This window comes from Carassius auratus, unplaced genomic scaffold (genome assembly GCF_003368295.1).
Source record: "Carassius auratus strain Wakin unplaced genomic scaffold, ASM336829v1 scaf_tig00216358, whole genome shotgun sequence".
Lineage (NCBI taxonomy): Eukaryota > Metazoa > Chordata > Actinopteri > Cypriniformes > Cyprinidae > Carassius > Carassius auratus.
In genome coordinates this window covers 15,506-37,131 of record NW_020528526.1, presented here as the reverse complement: position 1 = coordinate 37,131, position 21,626 = coordinate 15,506, and the positions used below count along the sequence as shown (strand labels likewise).

Here is a 21,626-nt window from a genome sequence, read left to right as displayed (position 1 = left end):
CTTTTAGGCCAGTTGATGTGTTCTTTGGCAAATTGTAACCTCTTCTGCACATGCCTTTTTTTTAACAGAGGGACTTTGCGGGGGATTCTTGAAAATAGATTAGCTTCACACAGACGTCTTCTAACTGTCACAGTACTTACAGGTAACTCCAGACTGTCTTTGATCATCCTGGAGGTGATCATTGGCTGAGCCTTTGCCATTCTGGTTATTCTTCTATCCATTTTGATGGTTGTCTTCCGTTTTCTTCCACGTCTCTCTGGTTTTGCTCTCCATTTTAAGGCATTGGAGATCATTTTAGCTGAACAGCCTATCATTTTTTGCACCTCTTTATAGGTTTTCCCCTCTCTGATCAACTTTTTAATCAAAGTACGCTGTTCTTCTGAACAATGTCTTGAACGACCCATTTTCCTCAGCTTTCAAATGCATGTTCAACAAGTGTTGGCTTCATCCTTAAATAGGGGCCACCTGATTCACACCTGTTTCTTCACAAAATTGATGACCTCAGTGATTGAATGCCACACTGCTATTTTTTTGAACACACCCCTTTCAACTAATTCAACTAATTGCCCAATTGCACAGCCTTAAGAGCGTGCATATCATGAATTCTGGGTCTCATTTGTTTTCTGAGAATCTACTGAACCTACTGGTAACTTGTTTGCCACGTAGCAATAAAAAAATATACGAAAAACCTTGATTATTCTGGTTAGTCACATTGTACTGCTATTATTTTGAACAATACTGTACAAAAAAAAATGTGTTTACAATATGAAACATTTAAAATAAATTACATTTCCATGTATGTCTGTTTATTATTGTTTGACTGCAACATAAGGATTTTTACTTACCTCAGATTACAGTTTGAGTCTTGTAGCACATAAATGAGCTGATTTTTCGAGGATCCTATATTATTGTTACTCAAATCAAGTTCTTTTAAAGATGTCAACGCTTTAGTCTTGTCCAAAGAATCAGTTAAATGTGCAACATCTGTAATTCCACAGTCATTTAGACTAGAAAGAGAGGAAGAAATATAATTGTTATAATGTTTGCTACATTTGGAGGGGGAAAAATCACAGTCATCTCAACGGGGATGCATTCTGATTAGGAATTTGACCTGATGGTTTTCTAGTGGCATGGAGTTTAGATTTGACAGAAAAATTAACATAACAGAATAGACCAACAGAAGGTGCTTTAGTGAACTCTGAACAGGCTGGAGCTTTGTTCCACCAATTCAGTGGTTATCCATCAGGTGAAACTGCACAAAATATTTATAACCAACAATGCTATAATTCAAGCAGTGTATTATCTCCCACTTCATAAAAGTATTGTTCTAGAATATGAAGTGCCTCTTGGAAAATGTTTCTCGAACACACACCTTACGTGTTGGTTTTTTTTTCTTTTTATATATATATATATATATATATATATCTGCAGAATTTTTCCATGCAAAAGTACACTATGTGACTGCACCTTATTGCACAAAACATTATATAGAATTCAGCCAATTCATAAAAAGTCCCAAATATTTTAAATGTGTAAAGCTATGCTCTACATTACAAAATGGTTTAAAATATAAAGATGAAAGGGCAGTTAAAAATAACTAAATTATACATAAAGAGAAAAATAAAAGGCACAATCGAAGTGTCTGCAGGAACACACATTAATTCTTCTTCAACTTAATATATATTCCTCGACTGGGAGGAATATTTTCCACAAATATGGGAGATATTGGGTAATACATGAAATGTATTGAATAATTAAATTACACATAAAGAGAAAAATAAAAGGCACAATCGAAGTGTCTGCAGGAACACACATTAATTATTTTTCAACTTAATATATATTCCTCCACTGGGAGGAATTATTTTCCACAAATATGGAGATATTGGGTAAAAGTGTTTGCTAAAATTACAGTGTTAAAGTGATTTTAAGCATTGGGATTCTATAGGAATATTCCTCACCTCAATTTCTTCAGCTGACACCGTGAATTATCCAGTATTTCACTCAAGATCTTCACTCCTTTGTTCTCGATTTTATTCTGACTGAGGTCCAGCTCTCTCAGGTGTGAAAGGTTTAAACACAGGGATGGAGTCAGGATGATGCAGTGTTTCTTTGTAATTTGGCATCCGCACAGACTGAAGACAGAGAGAGAAATAACAATGATCCATGTTCAGTTCATGTGTGACTAAACACAATAAAGTCACTAATATACGAACATGAAACCTTAATTATAGCAACATAAACCAATTTATAACTGGGATTTGAGGATATTAGTCACAATCCAAGTCTGGAGCAATTTTATTTGGACAAAAAAATGCTTGTGAACTGCAACTGAATCTCAGAGCTGCCTAACTTTTTCCAATGTTTTTTTGGAAAATTCCCATGGGAACACCTTCAGCGAATCCATGCTCTGAATAACATTTGCAATCAGTCTGATGGAAGGGTGTGACATCATATGCAGGTGATATAGCGACCAGGAAGCTATAAAAGCATGTGAAGTGGAACCAGCATCATCTATATGTCATTCTGCAAGCACTCTGTGTCGTATCAGTCATACTTTTCATTCTGTGAAAGCGGACAGCGTTTCGCTACATTTAAGAGAGGGGATACACACTGTCTGTGTGTTGTCTGCTTGATGGCAAAGCATACGGAGTGGGCTCTCGAGGGGGAGACCATTGAGTCCCTATCTCTTTCCTCACCCACCAGATCTGGTGCCTGCTTTCTGGGATCAAAAACCCACTCTGCAGTTTCTTCCTCCCATGCAGGGAACAGTCTCAACATTCAGTTTTCCTCCAAGGAGTTTGATGTGGAGGGTGTCAATGAGGATTCACCTTCTCTCTCAGCCCAGTATGAGGAGTTGTTGGAGGTGGTTACTCATGCAATGGCTAAGTTAAACATGTTTATTTGTCCCCACCTTTTCTCAATATGCAAATGTGGTGGGGGTTATAAGTTGATGCCCAGAGTGGAATAGACGCTCGCAAGCTATCTTTCCCCTGGTGCAGTATATCCTTAAAGGCTCTAGTCTTGCTCTCATCTAGCTTGGTGGGCAAGGGGTATACAGCTGAAGGTCAGGCTGGTGTGTATCTGCACACCATGGTGGTGTTACAGGCATACCAAGCTGACCTGCTAGAGGAGTTAGACGAAGGCGAGGAAGTGAAATCGAATGATATCTCTGAATTACATAGAATGGCTAATTTGTATCTCCGTGGCAGCTCTGGCCCTGTCCGAAAAGAGAAGGACAGGGTCTTCCTGATGGGCTCCCCGCTTGCACCTTCTGGCCTGTTCAGTGATGCTGTCAACTCTGTCATCGACAGGTACCAGGAGGCTCAGAACTGTCACACTGTCAACAGTGGTCAAAGTGGTCAAAAGTGCAGTCTATTCCACTTCCCTTAATTTGCTATTTAAACAATGTGGCACAATGACCTGAAAATAACAAGTGCATTTGGACGAAACTAGCAAAAAACACTTGCTTCACACTTGGAGCAGCATTGCACTGGGTCTATGATAGAGCTCAGTGTGATGAAGTTTATTACAGCAGTAGATGTTTACTTCGGCTTTCTGAAAGCAGTCATGTCCCTTGAATTGGCGTGTTTTTTGACAGAAAGTGAAAATGAGGATGAAAATGTATCAATATCACATGTATCTGAAGTTGGCCTATGTTGTTAACTTCACTTGCTAACCTCTAGGAACACGCATTTAATGACCCTCTTTGACTAAAGGACCATCAGTGTTACAGAAACCACATAACTCTTTCAGAAGGATTTATTGTCATTTACATTTTAAGTTTTTATCTGCCTCATTTTGCAGTGGTTTTGTCAGATTTCAGCATACAGTATGAAAATTTCTGCTGACAAACATACTGAACCATTAGTCCATTAGCTCATAGTACTTTTATATCTTTATTCAGTTGGGGAAATGCTAGATGATAGTGTGGTCCTGTTGTGTTAAAATAAACAACATGAATTTAATCACAGAGTAACTGCTGTAAATTGTAATGTTACTAACTATAGTTTTTCCAGCTTGCATTGTGAACTTCCTAATAGAATCCCAAGGTTTTCAACAGCAGAGTCTCCTAGTTGATTCCCACTGAGGTTCAGCTTTCTCAGGTGTGATGGGTTTGATTTCAGAGCTTCAGTCAGGATGAGACACAGTTCCTCTGTAATACTGCATTCGCACAGACTGAAGACAGAAAGAGAAAGTTAATATATGTGTTAAATTCATCATTAGTAAATGTCATTCAATCACTAATATACCAGAACATGAAAACCTAATTATAGAACCATAAACCTAGACAGGATGTGCTGTAAGTTAACTAGGATTTGAGGATACTAGATACAACAGAAGACTAGAGCATCTTTACTCTTATAAAAAGTAAATGACACAGTCATTGAATTAATTATAACTGTCATTTAAAATATAGAATTAATATTGTAGTTTACTGGAAAAAAAGTGACATTTAAATGTACTATTTTCATGTAGAATGTAGAAAATATTGTACACAACTCACAATTTAAAGTATTTTTAGAGTGTGGTTTACTGCACAAAATACACATTTTGCTGCAAAGTTTAATTATTTTTCTACTAATACACATTGAATCAGTCCAATAGTTAAAAGCATCACACTGTAATTGATGTACAGCATAATGATACCAACTCTAGTTTCTCCAGCTTGCATTGTGGGTTTATCAGTACATCACTGAGGGTTGTTACTCCCAATTGTCCTAATACATTCCCACTTAAGTTCAGCTCTCTAATGTGCGATGGGTTTGATTTCAGAGCTGACGTCAGAACAGAACAATCTTCATCTTTCATGTCACATCTTGTGAACCTATATTCAGAGAAATGAGACAAACTATTATGTTTCATTCAAATACCAAAACACTATTTTGTTCATTTTTATGATTGCTACTGACCTCATTTTTTTCATTTTACAGTGTGAATCCTTCAGTACATCATACAAATGTGTTTTTTGCCTTGAGTTTTTTAGGTTGTTGCCACTTAGGTCCAGCTCCCTCAGGTGTGATGGGTTTGATTTCAGAGCTGAAGTCACAGCAGAACAACCTTCAACTGTCATATTGCAGTATCTTAACCTAACATTGGGAAAGATCAAGAGATGGAGAGTATAAAATAAGATTTGAGAAGCTAACTTTATTACATCAACAAAACAAGGAAGAGAGATCTTTCAAATCATCATCAAATAAATAAATAAATAAATAAAAATACAAGTGTAGGTAAACAATATTTTTGGTGACCAAAAATGAAAGCATTAGTCTCGTTCTGGAAAAAGTGGTATCAGTGCATCCATAATCCTTCACCAGATCGCAAAATACTTATGCTCATCATGAGATACTGAGTATAAAGTGTTCCTCACCTCAATCTCTCCAGTTTACAGTGGAAATCATTCAGGAGATCACATATGTGCATCACTCCTGTGTTCTTTATTTTATTCCCACTGAGGTTCAGTTGTCTCAGGTGTGATGGGTTTGATTTCAGAGCTGATGTCAGGATGAGGCATTGCTTCTCTGTAATACTGCATCCACACAGCCTGAAGACAGAAAGAGAAAAGACAATGTTGGCCCACTATATACATGGCAAGAGTGGTTTTTCCCTCAAATATCCGCAAAACTGATTTAATACAACGGTTTAATAAACAGGTTACATTTTACACAAAATATCGCCAGTGTATAGAAACAGCAGAACTGTTGTGCCTTTCTGAAAACCACACAACAATGCTTTGTTATTCAATGAATCCACATTTTTTAATGAATCGAGTAAGCCAATTGTACAGTGACCCATTCATCATTCAAGATCGATTTTTAATGTCCTACACATAATATTTATATTTTAAAACAACCTGGCATAATTATCTGAATTGCTGTAAGTCTCATCTACATTGAGGATGCACAATTTCCAAAATTTCATTAGGAAAAAAACATTTTTTTCTCTTTACAATAACTTTAATTTTAATACTTCACATTATTTTGACTGTAATAAAATTCCAGAAGAAAAAAATGACACTGGCTCAGACAAATTAGAAAATGTTTTCAAGTACAGTAACATTGCTATTAAAAGTAATAAAACATTTTAAAATGATGTGAAATACTCACGTCAGTGTGTTGAGTGTACAGTGTTTGTCCTGTAGTAGAGCAGCAATCTGATTTACTCGTGTATCTCCTAGTTCACATTCACTCAGATTCAGTTCTCTGAGGAGTAGAGGGTTTTTACCCACAATTCCTGTCACATACTGACAGGCTTCATCTGCAGCAAAAGTTCTCAAAAACCTGCAAAAGTTGATGAACGATTCAATTTAATTCTGAACTAAATGCCCATTGCCTTTTAAAATATGTTAAGACAAAATTCATTGTCATTGTTTTTAATGACAAGCTCTACTTAATTTCAGCACTTATATATGTATTTGAAAGAAACAGTGAGAAAGTGTAAATGTCAAGAGGAACAGCAGGATATGGGATAATATATAATATTAAAAATAATTTATTAATATTTATTTAATTATTGACCTGCTTATAACTTATTTTGTATTATTTCATCATGTCTCACCTCAGTGTCTTCAGTTGACAGTTTGGATCCTGTAGTAAATCAGTGAGCTCCTTCACTCCTGATTCTCCAGGATCATTTCCTGTGAGATCCAGCTCTATCAGGTGTGAAGGGTTTGATCTCAGAGCTGAAGCCAGAGCTTTATAGCCTTCTTCAGTGATACAGCAGTCTGAAAGTCTACAGAAAATAAATTAATGAATTGCAATTAACATTTACAGTAAACAATTCACATTACAATGAATAATGCAGCTCAAAGTTTGCACACATGTATTTACACTGCACAATTTACAATTCAGCATAAAGTATATAATTAAAATACATGAGCTCAAATGGGGAGAGCTGCAATATTATGATTACGTAAATGTATTTAAATGATTATGATTATTGTTTAATATAGCTCTTGGTATTAAAAATTATGATAATGAAGTGTTTAGAGAAAGAGCACATTATATTCTGGCTAAGAATAGTTTATTAATTAGTCTATAATAATTGTTTTTATTTATATATAAAAACGGCTCATTGATTGTTTTAGTAGTATGAAAAGTAAAATGATTATACAAACTGGGAATACATGTTATACATAAATTGAGCAAAGAACATTCCCACCACTGAAGCTATCAGTGACTAGCTTGAGGTATACTCTCTCACAGAAACTCCTTTTATAATTAGAGGTGTATGTAGCAAACTGCATTCACTCCACTCTATTACATTTACTTCAGTAACCTTTTGGAAAATATGTAGATTTTATGGTGGGTCCTTAAAAAATATTATTGAAATCGGTAAGTCGATTGGGGCTACCAACTGTTTGGTTACATTAATTCTTTAAAATATATTTTAATATAGCAAGGCTAATTCTCTAATCTGAACTTCACCTTTCAAACGGAGACAACTGTGATTTATTTACTTAAAAAGAATAAAAATATATATATTTTAGACAATAAAGGAGTTTTATTTTGTGCATATAGCTTTTTAGTTATGTGTATAGCTTATAGTTTAAGTCTGTTTTTAAATTATATCCTTAAACTTTTCAGTGGTGAGTTTAAAATTTTCTAGTGTTCCCCCCAGAGTGAGCTTCTTTTTAGGTGACCATTATTTTTGAACATTTTCCCCTTATTGTTTACATGGTGACAAGTTATGTTTGTCATGACACACCTCGGTCACAATAACACTGTATGACAGATGGATTGCTTTTATTTCGTTTTTTCCTTTTATATTCAAAATATTCATAAACTTACACACCTTGTAATGTAAACATTGCATTATTCATTTAGCTAACACTTATCCAAAGCGACTTACAATTGCTATATATGTCAAGGGTAACATGCCTCTGGAGCAACTGTAATGTGAGACGGGCACTGCCATGTTTGTTTGTGCTTCAGTTCAGAGAGACTTGTCATTCGAATTTACAGCAAGTGAATTCATCCATTTCTCCCAAAATACTACTTTATTTAGTTTTATATTTTATTTATTTATTCATTAAATTCTGTATTTAGAGACAACACTGTTGTGAGGTTAATTATATGAAAACCACTACAACACACACACAGCAACAAAAACATATTCTTCAAATTTCCCCACTGCTGGAGGTAAGCAGAATCCATAAATATATAGTATTCCATTGATTGCTGGGGTGTTGAGTATAGCTGATGGTGGAATGTACTCACTTGAGTATCTTCAGCTCACAATCAGGATTCTTCAGTCCCTTGCAGATCTCTTTGACTCCTGAGTCCGGCAGATGGCTGTTGTTCAGGTTCACCTCTTTCAGGATGGTTTTGGAGGAGAGAACAGTAGCTAGAACTGAACAACTTTTCTCTGTCAGCTTACAATTATTCAGCCTAAGCATAAAAACAGCATTATTTATTATTCAGCGCATATTCAACACACATCAAATAATCTATTATAATGATAAACAGATAAGTTATTCTTACATAATTTTCTCCACTTTGCTATGAGTGTCCATTAAAAAAGCAGAGAACTTCTCCCAATCCAGATCTTCTAATTTATCTTCACTCAGATCCAGTTCTTTCTGTAATAATGGACTTTTACCCAGAATTTCAGTAATATACTGGCACACATCTTCTGCATCAGGACTTTTGAAATACCTACAGAGAGAAGATAATAATTTTAGATTAGATAATTATATTACAATTCATGAAGTTCCCATCTTGCTAATGGGTCCAGTCTAAGGGTACACCAATATGAAATATTGCACTGACACTCTGGAGCAGTTTAGCAATCCGGGGGTCTCTCAGTGCTTCTACCAATTTAAGGTGAGAACACAGGAGGATACTGGCTCAACATAAAGGCTATATAAACTATCAAATGTGATTCGGGGGTCACACAGCCCGCAGCTCTACAAATATGATGAGTGGGCGGCTGAGGTGATGAAAGGGAAGAAACTGAAATTAGCTAAACCTATTTTAAGGATTGTTAAAAAATGGACTAATGAAGCAGAGTCTGATTTACAAGCCTGATGCCACTGATCTGGACGAGCTCACAGAGACTGTGACTTCATACATCAATTTCTGTGAGGATATGTGCATCCCCACCAGGACATTCTTATCATTTAATAATGATAAACCATGGTTTACTGGGAAACGCAAACAGCTTCGTCATGCAAAAGAGGATGCTTACAAAAGTGGGGATAAAATCTTTTAAAAACCAGGCCAGGAACACACTAACAAAGGCTAAAAAAACTACTCAGAAAAGCTGAGAAAACTATTTTCAGCCAACGATCCGGCATTAGTATGGGCCGGTCTCAAGAACATCACCTGGTACAAGACCCCACCCCCACAGTCTGTGGAGAATCAACAATTGGCTGACAATCTGAATGTGTTTTACTGTTGATTTGAAAAGGACAGTCAACACTCGACCTGCACTTAATGTCTATGTAAAAGATGTGAATTGGGTCTTCAGCAAGCAGAAATCTAAGAACGCTTCAGGCCCAGATGGTTTTCACCTATCTGTTTAAACGTCTGCACTGACCAACTGGCCCCCATTTTTACACATATCTTCAACAGATAACTGGAGCTGTGTGAAGTTTCCTGATGCTTCAAAATCTCCACCACCATTTTCAGTTCCCAAAAATGATTTAGAACTATATATATATATATATATATATATATATATATATATATATATATATATATATATACAGTATTGTTCAAAATAATAGCAGTACAATGTGACTAACCAGAATAATCAAGGTTTTTAGTATATTTTTTATTGCTACATGGCAAACAAGTTACCAGTAGGTTCAGTAGATTGTCAGAAAACAAACAAGACCCAGCATTCATGATATGCACGCTCTTAAGGCTGTGCAATTGGGCAATTAGTTGAAAGGGGTGTGTTCAAAAAAATAGCAGTGTCTACCTTTGACTGTACAAACTCAAAACTATTTTGTACAAACATTTTTTTTTCTGGGATTTAGCAATCCTGTGAATCACTAAACTAATATTTAGTTGTATGACCACAGTTTTTTAAAACTGCTTGACATCTGTGTGGCATGGAGTCAACCAACTTGTGGCACCTCTCAGCTGTTATTCCACTCCATGATTCTTTAACAACATTCCACAATTCATTCACATTTCTTGGTTTTGCTTCATAAACAGCATTTTTGATATCACCCCACAAGTTCTCAATTGGATTAAGGTCTGGAGATTGGGCTGGCCACTCCATAACATTAATTTTGTTGGTTTGGAACCAAGACTTTGCCCGTTTACTAGTGTGTTTTGGGTCATTGTCTTGTTGAAACAACCATTTCAAGGGCATGTCCTCTTCAGCATAGGGCAACATGACCTCTTCAAGTATTTTAACATATGCAAACTGATCCATGATCCCTGGTATGCGATAAATAGGCCCAACACCATAGTAGGAGAAACATGCCCATATCATGATGCTTGCACCTCCATGCTTCACTGTCTTCACTGTGTACTGTGGCTTGAATTCAGAGTTTGGGGGTCGTCTCACAAACTGCCTGTGGCCCTTGGACCCAAAAAGAACAATTTTACTCTCATCAGTCCACAAAATGTTCCTCCATTTCTCTTTAGGCCAGTTGATGTGTTCTTTGGCAAATTGTAACCTCTTCTGCACATGCCTTTTTTTTAACAGAGGGACTTTGCGGGGGATTCTTGAAAATAGATTAGCTTCACACAGACGTCTTCTAACTGTCACAGTACTTACAGGTAACTCCAGACTGTCTTTGATCATCCTGGAGGTGATCATTGGCTGAGCCTTTGCCATTCTGGTTATTCTTCTATCCATTTTGATGGTTGTCTTCCATTTTCTTCCACGTCTCTCTGGTTTTGCTCTCCATTTTAAGGCATTGGAGATCATTTTAGCTGAACATTTTTTGCACCTCTTTATAGGTTTTCCCCTCTCTAATCAACTTTTTAATCAAAGTACGCTGTTCTTCTGAACAATGTCTTGAACGACCCATTTTCCTCAGCTTTCAAATGCATGTTCAACAAGTGTTGGCATCATCCTTAAATAGGGGCCACCTGATTCACACCTGTTTCTTCACAAAATTGATGACCTCAGTGATTGAATGCCACACTGCTATTTTTTTGAACACACCCCTTTCAACTAATTCAACTAATTGCCCAATTGCACAGCCTTAAGAGCGTGCATATCATGAATGCTGGGTCTCATTTGTTTTCTGAGAATCTACTGAACCTACTGGTAATTTGTTTGCCACGTAGCAATAAAAAAATATACAAAAAACCTTGATTATTCTGGTTAGTCACATTGTACTGCTATTATTTTGAACAATACTGTATATATATATATATATTTTATTTTTTTATTTTTTTATTTTAATTAGCCTACAAAAATTATTATGCATTGCAATCCTTACATTTTTTATATTTGGCATGTTTGTGTGCTGCTGTGCATCCCTGTGTTTAATAAGCAGCATGTATGCTCGTTGCAGACCCGCCTAATAACACGCACTTTAAATAACAAAGAAAAACATTTTGGCAGACTTTAGACCAGGTTAGAGCTGGGCTATAGTGCAGTCTATTTTCAGCTTCTTAAAATAGCATTGCGCCAGCAATGCGCCTGAACACACCTCGTTTTTAGACCAGCACGCCCATGGGCGCGAAAATAAGCGCACATGCATTTGCTAATTAAACAACGTAACGCTGGACTGAAACACCTAGCATAAACCCTCCCCACACTCACCATCATGCACAGCAATGTGAATGCAGTACAGTCATACAGATCCCTGGGCACCACTGTCTCTCAGGACAAGAAGTGGGACACTCACATAGACTCCATTTCTAAAAAGGCCCAGCAGAGAATCTACTTCCTTCATCAGCTGAGGAAATTCAGCCTGCCACAGGAGATGGTGAAACAGTTCTACTCAGCTATTATTGAGTCTATCCTGTGTTCATTCATAACTGTCTGGTTTGATTCAGCTACCAAATCAGATATCAAGAGACTAGAACAGAAAGTCAGAACCATTGAAAGGATTACTGGTGGCCCTCTATCCAGTCTCCAATATCTTTACACCTCCAGAGTGAGGAAAAGGGCCGTATATCCGAAACCATAGCTAACTGCGAGCGAGGGTCGAGCTAGTTAGTATGGTGTGTTCCACTCTTTGGCTGTCATTGGACTCACATTGGCATGCAGGATGTCAAGAGAGTGAGAGCTCTGATAGGATGTTCAGGTTAGCGAATTAGTCAGTGCCAAAGAAAATAAAGCGAAAGTGATGAAAACAAGCATGTGAATGAAGACAGTAAAGACAGAAGGCTGTTTAAACATTATGTGATCTTTCCCAACCATATATACTATTAATTGCTGCTGATATGAACAGCTCGTTCCTCTCACGCATGCACAGAATGCATGTGTTAGTTTGCATTTTCACTTAAAACTAATTAGAGGTGAATTATTAGCCTAGTGAAAAAAATATTTTCTGTTACACAAAACTCACGACCCATGTCAGACCCATGAAATATACTTGATATACAATTCAGTAAATTCCTTTTTCCATTCAGTTTCATACTGACACATTTTAACCTTTTACCTAGTTCCACACAGTACACATTATTTGCTTATTTGTAAATATTTCAAAGTAATTATCACCTGATGTTCTTCAATTTACAGCAACCTTCCTGTAGTAAATCAGTGAGCTCCTTCACTCCTGAGTGTCCAGGATCATTTCCTGTGAGATCCAGCTCTATCAGGTGTGAAGGGTTTGATCTCAGAGCTAAAGCCAGTGCTTTATATCCTTCTTCTGTGATACTGCAGCTTGAAAGTCTGTATGTATATATATATAAAAGTGTTAAGTATTGAATGTTCTATGGTAAATAAACATACGGTAACTGATATGAATAAAGTGATGTCTTTTTTTAAATTGAAAGAAAAATTAAAACATAATCATACAAAATACTGTGAAAACAAAAAATGTCCTACAAATTTCAACATATATTTAAATATAATAATGTGAGTTGTAAAAAAAAGTCTGTCTTGACAGTAAATCTAATCAAAATGACATTTACAAATGTATATTATGTAGAAAAATTTAAATGCATAAAAAATAAATAAAATAAAAACACACTTCAGTGTCTTCAATCTGCACTGAGGATTATTCAACAGAGGACAGATCTTCTGAATTCCAGAGTTTCCTATTTTATTCCCACTCAGATCCAGCTCTGTCAGGTTTGAAGGATTTGAATTCAATGCTGAAGTCAGAGTAGCAACACCTTCTACTGAGATCCTGTTATTATTTAGCCTGTAGAGAAAGAAAACTTTGTAACTTTGTTTGTATGAATCTGAAAGCCTATTTAATGATCAGCAACAGCCTTAGTTGCTTCTGCTTGTATTATTGTTATTTGTACATTGCACTGGATAAAAGTGTCCACTAAATTAATACAGGTAACCTGTTAATTTAACCACTTATTTAATGTACAGTATCTAATAAATTATTTATTTTACAAATACTTCAAGGCAAATAATAATTATGAACATTTTGTGAAACACTCACATTATCTTCTTGAGTTTACAGTGTTTATCCTGCAGTAGAGCAGCGATCTGATTCACTTGTGTGTCTTCTAGTTCACATTCACTCAGATGCAGCTTGCTCAGGAGTAATGGGCTTTTACCCATAATTCTTGTCACATACTGACAGGCTTCATCTGCACCAGGACCCAAAAACCTGCAGAAGAGAAGATGATGCAGGATTCAACTCAGTCCTTTTGTTAAGAAATCACTTTGTCAGATGTGATACTACAACACATTGTGCAGTTTGTTGTTTTACTGAAATAATATTAAAAATAATTTAATAATATTTAATTAATTATTCACCTGCATATAACCTATTTTATATATTGTTTAATCATCTCTCACCTTAGTGTCTTCAGTTGACAGTTTTGATCCTGTAGTAAATCAGTGAGCTCCTTCACTCCTGATTGTCCAGGATCATTTCCTGTGAGGTCCAGCTCTATCAGGTGTGAAGGGTTTGATTTCAGAGCTGAAGCCAGAGCTTTATAACCTTCTTCAGTGATACAGCAGTCTGAAAGCCTACAGAAAATGTGTATAATAATTAAAATGTATGTTTAATTTTATATATAATTAATATTAAACATACATTTATATAGAAATATAATAAGTTTGATTATATATAATTTGTATTATTAAAAAAAAATGAAAATTACAATAAATAACACAAATTTAAAAGTTAACTGCAATTAACACTAGAACTACCAGAACTCTATAACTACTAGAATGACCATAGCGGCCATTCTTACCATTCATACTAGATCGAACTGAATGCCATTTTTGTCATATCATATTTTCATTCGAATCTTCTTTTGAGGCTTGAAAATGAAGCTTTCAATGTCTGTTGTCACTTTTTATGATGTCATCATCCTAAAAAATTTAATATATATTTTTTTTATTTAATTGTGTAATTCGTAGACCACTCCCAAATGTGTGTGCCTCGCTTTGTGTCCAGCAAGAAGGAGAAGAAAAGTTTTTCACCGCAGTGAAAATATTGTTGCCTATTTGACAGTCTAAATGCCAACAAATATGAACCAAAGCAGAATAATCCATAGATAAAACATTTAGTAAATTAGTACATGCATCTTGTTTCAATTAATTTTTACTTTTGTACTTTACAGTAATCTGGAGTTATTGGAAATGTTTGGATTGCATGAATTGGAAAAATATTTTATGCAGCCACCACTGGAATTGTGATTCATGAATAAATTGATTTGTAATGATAGTATGTAATAATAAATATTGTCACTGTTGCTAAATAAATTAATAGATACAAATAATTAGTTTGTTTTATTTCACAATATCAGTCTTGTCGTGGTGTCAAATTAGCATATATGCATTAGCTATAGCATCAAACTAGCATAAAATAATACAAGTCATTATTATTATTATTATTATTATTATTATTATGGATGTTTTGTCATTGAAGTAAGTTATTAGTGATAACAATCAGGCTATAGTCTTCCAGCCAAACAAAGCCTACCTAGAATCGTGGCAGATTGAATGACAACAGTTGTTGTACTGGAGGTGTCCATCTGGCTTTTAAACTTCGCAGCACAATATCAAAACAACTAGAACAAAAGTTGCTAGGCAACAGTGAAATTTATCTTCAACCACAGGAAAAAGTCGCAAAAGAAGAAATTATATGCTTTCTGTCATGCAAACGTTCAATATGACCGCTTTGGCCATTCAAGGTAGAAATACTTAGAATTTTTATGTGTTTTGCAATTTTAATAATTAAATGTTGTCATAAAACAAAACAAAAGTTAAGGTATTTTAGTCATATGGGTTTTATTTAAACAAAGTTATTACATTTTAAAATGTAAAAATGATCAAAATGACTGCCTTGGTAGTTCTAGTTTTAAACAATGGATTTTTAAACTCACCTTAGTTTCTTCAGTGTGCAGTTTGTATTTTCCAACCCATTCAGGAGTTTCTTCACTCCTGAATCCTGCAGATTATTGTTGCTAATGTCCACCTCTTCCAAACTGGAGTTTGATCTCAGGACTGAAGTAAGAGCTGAACAGCTTTTCTCTGTTATACCACAATAACGCATCCTTAAATGATGAACATGAGAGGAAGAATTTATGAACACAATGCATGTTGCTTATATTTAATGATCACTGAGAACTGTTTTGTTCTGGTTCCTGTAAGTTGACTTAATAGGATATACATAGGATGGATGTGTACTGTAGTAATAATAATAATACTAATAATAATAATAATAATAATAATAATAATAATAATAAAAACAAACAATACTCACATCAGCTTCTTGAGTTTACAGTGTTTATCCTGCAGTAGAGCGGCAATCTGATTCACTTGTTCGTCTCCTAGTTCATGTCCACTCAGATTCAGTTCTCTCAGGAGTAATGGGTTTTCCCCCACAACTTCAGTCACATACTGACATGCTTCAACTGCAGAAGGATTCTGTAACAACCTGAAGAAAGAAGTACACTGAAATGTCATTACTGTACATTGCAGTGCTGCCTTCTACAATAATCAAGATCATACTGATACACATTGTACATGTCTAAAAAGTACTTCTACAGAAGTTCTTTATATCAATGTCCATTATGACATTTTAAGTAAGGCTGGCAATGTTAACGTGTTTATGCTCGTGATTAATTAAAAAATTAAAGTGTATTTTTTTTCCAAGCAAGTTATTATTTTTTATATAGTTTGATCACAACTTCTTGCTGTCTTCACATCGTGGATGATCATCTATTGTTGTGTGATAAGGGTAACGTTACAGTGAATGCTATGCTACTTAATATGATGGCAGAAGACACAACGCCTGATGTGCTCAATGGCTATTTTGCTGTGGCATGCAGAAATCTTAATTATTTCAATATAAAAATGTATTTGGCTAAAACAAATGTATAGAGCCACACAAGAGAATACTATTAATTTCTATTAAATTGGTATTTAGATATTTATTTATTAGTTCAAGTAATGCTGAGTGAATAACAATTTGTGTGTTATTATCCACCTCGATGTATTTTAATAAAGGGGATCAAATATTGATCAGTCAGCTCAGTTCTGGTTCTCAAAACCCCCAAAAGCTTGTTCTCCATGAATGCATACTCATTGATGAGACATGCAGATAGTGATATGAATTTGTTAATAAAATAAATTAATTAATAAATAAGCAAATAAATAATTAAAGGCCGGAAGTCAACAGCACATGGTAGCTATAATGTAAAATAAGTTATTTTATGCATTTAACCCTTGTGTTATGTTGCGGGTCAATTTGACCCGTTTAGATTTTCTAGTTGTTGGAAATACTGGTTAACCTATGTTTTTTTTCTTGATATTTAGTGACTTTTTCTCATTTATCATCATGAACATGCTTGCAAAGTTTCAACATGCTGGTGTTTTTTGACATATACAAACAAAATTACTATTACGTTCGTGATGTTCGCGGGTCAATTTGACCCGCATATTTTAACGCTCTAAGGAAACTGTACTGAACCAAAATAACAACATTTCTTGGTTATATTTTGTTATTTTATTATTTTACTACTTTATGAAGCTAAAAATGAGGATTTCCACACTTATTTCAATACAGAAAAATATTTTGTAAGCCACAGATGGTAAAAATTACCTATAATTTATTTTTTCAAGCTACCTGAAATAATATTAAACCTTTTTTTCTTTTATTGATATTTTGTGACTTTTTCTCATTTATCATCATGGATATGCATGCAAAGTTTCAACATTGCATTTTTTTTTTTACATATACACGCAAAATTAATATTACATGTGTGATGTTCGTGGGTCAGTTTGACCCTCATAGACAGCCATTCAAAAGAAACTGTACAGACACAAAATAAAAACATTTATTTCATGTATGTCAGGGCATCAACTCCAGTTCTAAAGTGTAAGTGTATCTAAAAGTGTTCTAACCCCAACCAAACACACTTCAAAAAGCTAAATCATGGTGTTCAAAATTAATGGCAAATTACAAATGACAAACCTGAGCTACCCAAAGAGATTCTGAACATGGAGGGCAGAAACGTGCATCTGGAGTCAGACCCACAGAAAATAAAGGAGTGAACACAGATGATAGGGAAAAAAAATTGAAGAGATGTGAGGTGTGCCCATTCAAGCACAACAGCAAAACCAGCACCATGTGTGTGAAGTGCAAGCAATTCAAATGCCAAAAGCACACATTTGCTGTGTGCTCATCATGTCAAAAGTAAGTTCATGACTTTATGAAATGAGTTTACAAAACAGCCAACTGAAGAAAATAAATATTTTCATTATACAGCTACATTTAATTGTTCAGTTATGATGTTCTAAGAAAAAAAAAAAGAAAAAAAAATGTATATGCAAAACAAGTCAGCATACTCTTTATTTTCAAATTTTGTCAAAACAAAATATCTTTAAAAATGGTTAAAAAAACATTTTCATTAAATCATACCTTCAGATATATTTTTGGGGGAATATTTGACAAATGTTGATAATAAAAGTTTTCAGTTTGTACCTGAATCTTTGTTGTTTTTCATAGTGTGATTTTTGAGGAATTGTATTGAATCCAAATAGGGTCAATTTGACCCGCTCCATAAAGGGTATACACAGAAATCGAACAGTGCACAAGTGTTAAATGGTTTCATTTTAGTTTGTAAAAAAAAAAAATACATATACATAAAAAGTGCACATTCTCTAGTAAAAGTCCACTGTTGTTGTATTTACTTGTACATTCAATTAAAACAAATAATAGTTTTTTTTTTGTTTTTTTGTTTTTTCGATGGACGGCACAGATTTTAACCTGATAACCAAATCTACCATAATAGGACTCATAGCTGAAAGTGCCCTACCTAACTTAAAATTGCAACAGTTCCTTACTTCAGTGTGAAGTTAATTATGGTGTATTTGGAAAGAGGTTCCCTTTGGCTATACTTTTTATCAACCAGAGTTGATAATGCACAAAAATATTAAAAGTTATAGACACTGAAGTGCCTTGTTTTTTTTTGTTTTTTTATTCTAGAAAAGTAATGGGTTGAAAGTCATATGCCTTGTGAGTTTCTATTTCAAATCTGAAGAAGATATCATGAAAATGAGATACCTGCAACCTTTTTTCACTTCAACAAAAATGTTGAATAATAAAAAAAATAAAGAAAAAGTTTATCGCTAATTATGCCTCCATCAGATGACAGGTGCGTCACAGCATGCCTCACAAGAGAGCACCAGAATTCAAATCAAGAATCTTCCACCTATCTTTCACTTTATTTGTGTCTGAGGGTTATCTCATTCTGTTTGTGACACTGTACGCTACAAAAACAAGGTGTTTTTTTACTACCAAAACTCGGTTTTCTGAGCGTGAGTTATTCAATAAGAGACACAAAGAATACTGTCCTTTAAGAACTGAAACGCAAACAAAGGAATTATCATTCATATTACAATGTTATTGCTTTGTTGGACTAAACTTGCTCTTTGGGATGTTGATCAGTGGACCATTACCTTTCTAACTAAACCAGGATTTACAGCTTTGGATGTGTTTATGACTCGCTATTATGACGAATGTGGTATGTACTGCATTTTGATTTTTCATGTTTTGATGTGAACTGCTTACACAAATTTCACAAATACATTCTTTATAAGTTTTCTATTGAAAAACAGAGATCTGTCATCAATGTTTGAGTCTTAGATCTTTATAATTATATAGTTTGTCAAGATTAATCTTGTCTTGTTTCATTTAATCTATTCGTAAACTTTGACACATGCAAACAAAGAGAGTTCAGTGCGCCCAAATCCAGGTGTGGGTTAACAGGTTTTTATCTAAAAGAAGTGGATTAATATGCTGATATAGGTACAGTATGTCTAAATGGCAAAGACAGATGAAAGATGGTTTGGTGATAAAATTTTCCTTTAGTCAAACTACTGCACTCACCTCAGTGTCTTCAGTTGACAGTTTGGATCCTGTAGTAAATCAGTGAGCTCCTTCACTCCTGATTGCCCAGGATCATTTCCTGTGAGATCCAGCTCTATCAGGTGTGAAGGGTTTGATTTCAAAGCTGAAGCCAGAGCTTTATAACCTTCTTCAGTGATACTGCAGTCTGAAAGTCTACAGAAAATAAATCAGTGAATTACACTTCATATTTAGTTAAAAATTAACATTTCAATTAATAATGCAATCCAAAGTGTCTTATTAATAAAAATAAAAATCCAAAGTGTCTTATAATTGGGGAATATATCAAGTGGATTCATCTTAAAGAGGCAAACGGACACAGGAAGTGCTCGTAATACTAAGCTTCAAGCATTGTTCAAATAAGTAAGCAAATAAGGAGCAATTAGAGCGGATTGTATAATTCCACGTAGGAAAACATCGTTTGGCCAAGCTGTTTTCTCATACAGAGCTTCACATCAGTGGAATACTGTACCTCACTCAATTAGAGAGTGCTCAACATTTAACTCTATTAAGTTTAATTTTAAGAAATGGTTTCTTCATAACCAACAATGTGAACATTAATGCTGCTCCTCTATTATTATTATTAATCTTATTATTAATTTTATTATAGACCTAATCAGTCATATTTAACTCATAACATTTTTTTCTATTGTGTGTTGTCTTTTTATATAATGTTCTTAATTGTATTTTATAGAGGTGTTTACAAGTTCTAGATTTATGATTGTTGTAGTGTATTGTTGTAATGTATAACATTTTTTATTTTTTCTAGTTTAGAGCCTAATAACATCTGGCAAAGGGACTACCAATGAAAACTAGCCTTCGGGCTAATTTGGGTACATTTACATTTATGAATGTTAATTAATGTACATTGTCCCTTTTCTAAATAAATAAATAAATAAGTACAAGCTTGAGCGCTGTTGGCCTACTCCTAATAAAGTGAAAGCAAAATATAAAAAATAATATTTAGACTGTGTTTCTGGTTATATAATGCAGTAGTTGATGCCATATCATCATGAGTATGTTTTGATTTAAAGGTCAGAAGCTATACCTTACATGAAAAAAAAAAATCACAAAGCTCTAAAAGATTTTTTGATTTTTACAACTGATTTGCTTTAGAGCATTTACAAATGCGAAGTCATAAAATAAAATGTTAAGATTACCACTGCATCTTTCTGAAAAAAGTGTAAAAGTGATTGCAGTGATTACTATATGGTTTATTTATAATTGTTTTCAAATCTTCAATATGCTTTCATTATAAAATAACTTTATACTTGTTTATTTAATTCAAACAAATAAAAAGTTATTGTTAAAAACTAACTAAAATTAAAAATAATGTTATAATGCATTTGCATTTGTATCGGCCAAAATTACCGTAATTGCTCAAATAAAAACCGGGGCCTTTATTTACCTGAACTGCAGAAGGTAACAGGCTTTTATTTGAAGCAGGCTTTTATTAGAGGGATGCCTTTATTTCTAATTCCATATTTTTGATAAATAATTGTTTTAAATAAACCATTTTAAATTAAAAGCGATAGCGTTCCAGGACAGAGGTCATAACATTAGCACAGAATCAGTTCAGAATCAATCACTAAAAGAGCAAGTTTGGTTCTCACGCGCTGCGTGTCAGTCTGCTTCGCGCTGAATCACACATGCACAGTATCATCAGATCCTCGGTTCTCAAATTGGACGCGTCCGACAGAAATGGTTCTCGGTTCAGTGTACTGGTGATCCGAAATCCGATGCAACCGGTTCATGACTCGAGAACGAGAACCGCTTCGGCAGTGGACGTGTACGTTAGTTATCTGGTTCCCTATCTGTCGGTCACTACGAGTTATGTCGACCGACAAATGGGGTCTCACTTGGGAGGCCAATCATCTCTGATTTTAAGAGAAAACGCCAATGAAAATTTGCTAGTGGATTAACACACCTGAGCCACTCCCGTGCCGACGGGTATAAATAGGGCGACAGGTGCATCCACTCATTAGATTTTTGCTTCGGAGCCGAGTAGCTGATGAGAAGAATCACTACAAAGCCATCATCTTTGTTTTTGTTTGAAGCTGTTCCTGGTCGGTGTGACGGCGCGTTACAGCGGTGTCCCTGTGAACGGCGATTCCCCTGGGCGCTTCGGCTAAAAGAGACAGTTTCTAAAAGAGCAAATCAC

The 21,626-nt window shown here is 34.8% G+C and overlaps 1 protein-coding gene across 1 annotated transcript in view; it reads right to left on the bottom strand.

The window, feature by feature from the left end:
* Positions 1 to 841: 841 nt before the first annotated feature.
* Positions 842 to 21,626, bottom strand: part of LOC113097665 (uncharacterized) — a 34,854-nt gene continuing 14,069 nt past the window's right edge. Inside the window, exons 6-22 of the mRNA XM_026262926.1 lie at positions 19,448 to 19,512; positions 15,818 to 15,991; positions 15,438 to 15,608; positions 13,900 to 14,073; positions 13,538 to 13,708; positions 13,112 to 13,285; positions 12,637 to 12,810; positions 8,481 to 8,654; positions 8,217 to 8,387; positions 6,556 to 6,729; positions 6,105 to 6,278; positions 5,369 to 5,542; positions 4,911 to 5,087; positions 4,652 to 4,825; positions 4,003 to 4,176; positions 1,959 to 2,132; positions 842 to 1,007 (exon numbers count right to left, since the gene is read on the bottom strand). Coding sequence (XP_026118711.1) covers positions 842 to 1,007; positions 1,959 to 2,132; positions 4,003 to 4,176; positions 4,652 to 4,825; positions 4,911 to 5,087; positions 5,369 to 5,542; positions 6,105 to 6,278; positions 6,556 to 6,729; positions 8,217 to 8,387; positions 8,481 to 8,654; positions 12,637 to 12,810; positions 13,112 to 13,285; positions 13,538 to 13,708; positions 13,900 to 14,073; positions 15,438 to 15,608; positions 15,818 to 15,991; positions 19,448 to 19,512 — 2,835 coding nt within the window. The remainder of the gene's footprint in view (positions 1,008 to 1,958; positions 2,133 to 4,002; positions 4,177 to 4,651; positions 4,826 to 4,910; positions 5,088 to 5,368; positions 5,543 to 6,104; positions 6,279 to 6,555; positions 6,730 to 8,216; positions 8,388 to 8,480; positions 8,655 to 12,636; positions 12,811 to 13,111; positions 13,286 to 13,537; positions 13,709 to 13,899; positions 14,074 to 15,437; positions 15,609 to 15,817; positions 15,992 to 19,447; positions 19,513 to 21,626) is intronic.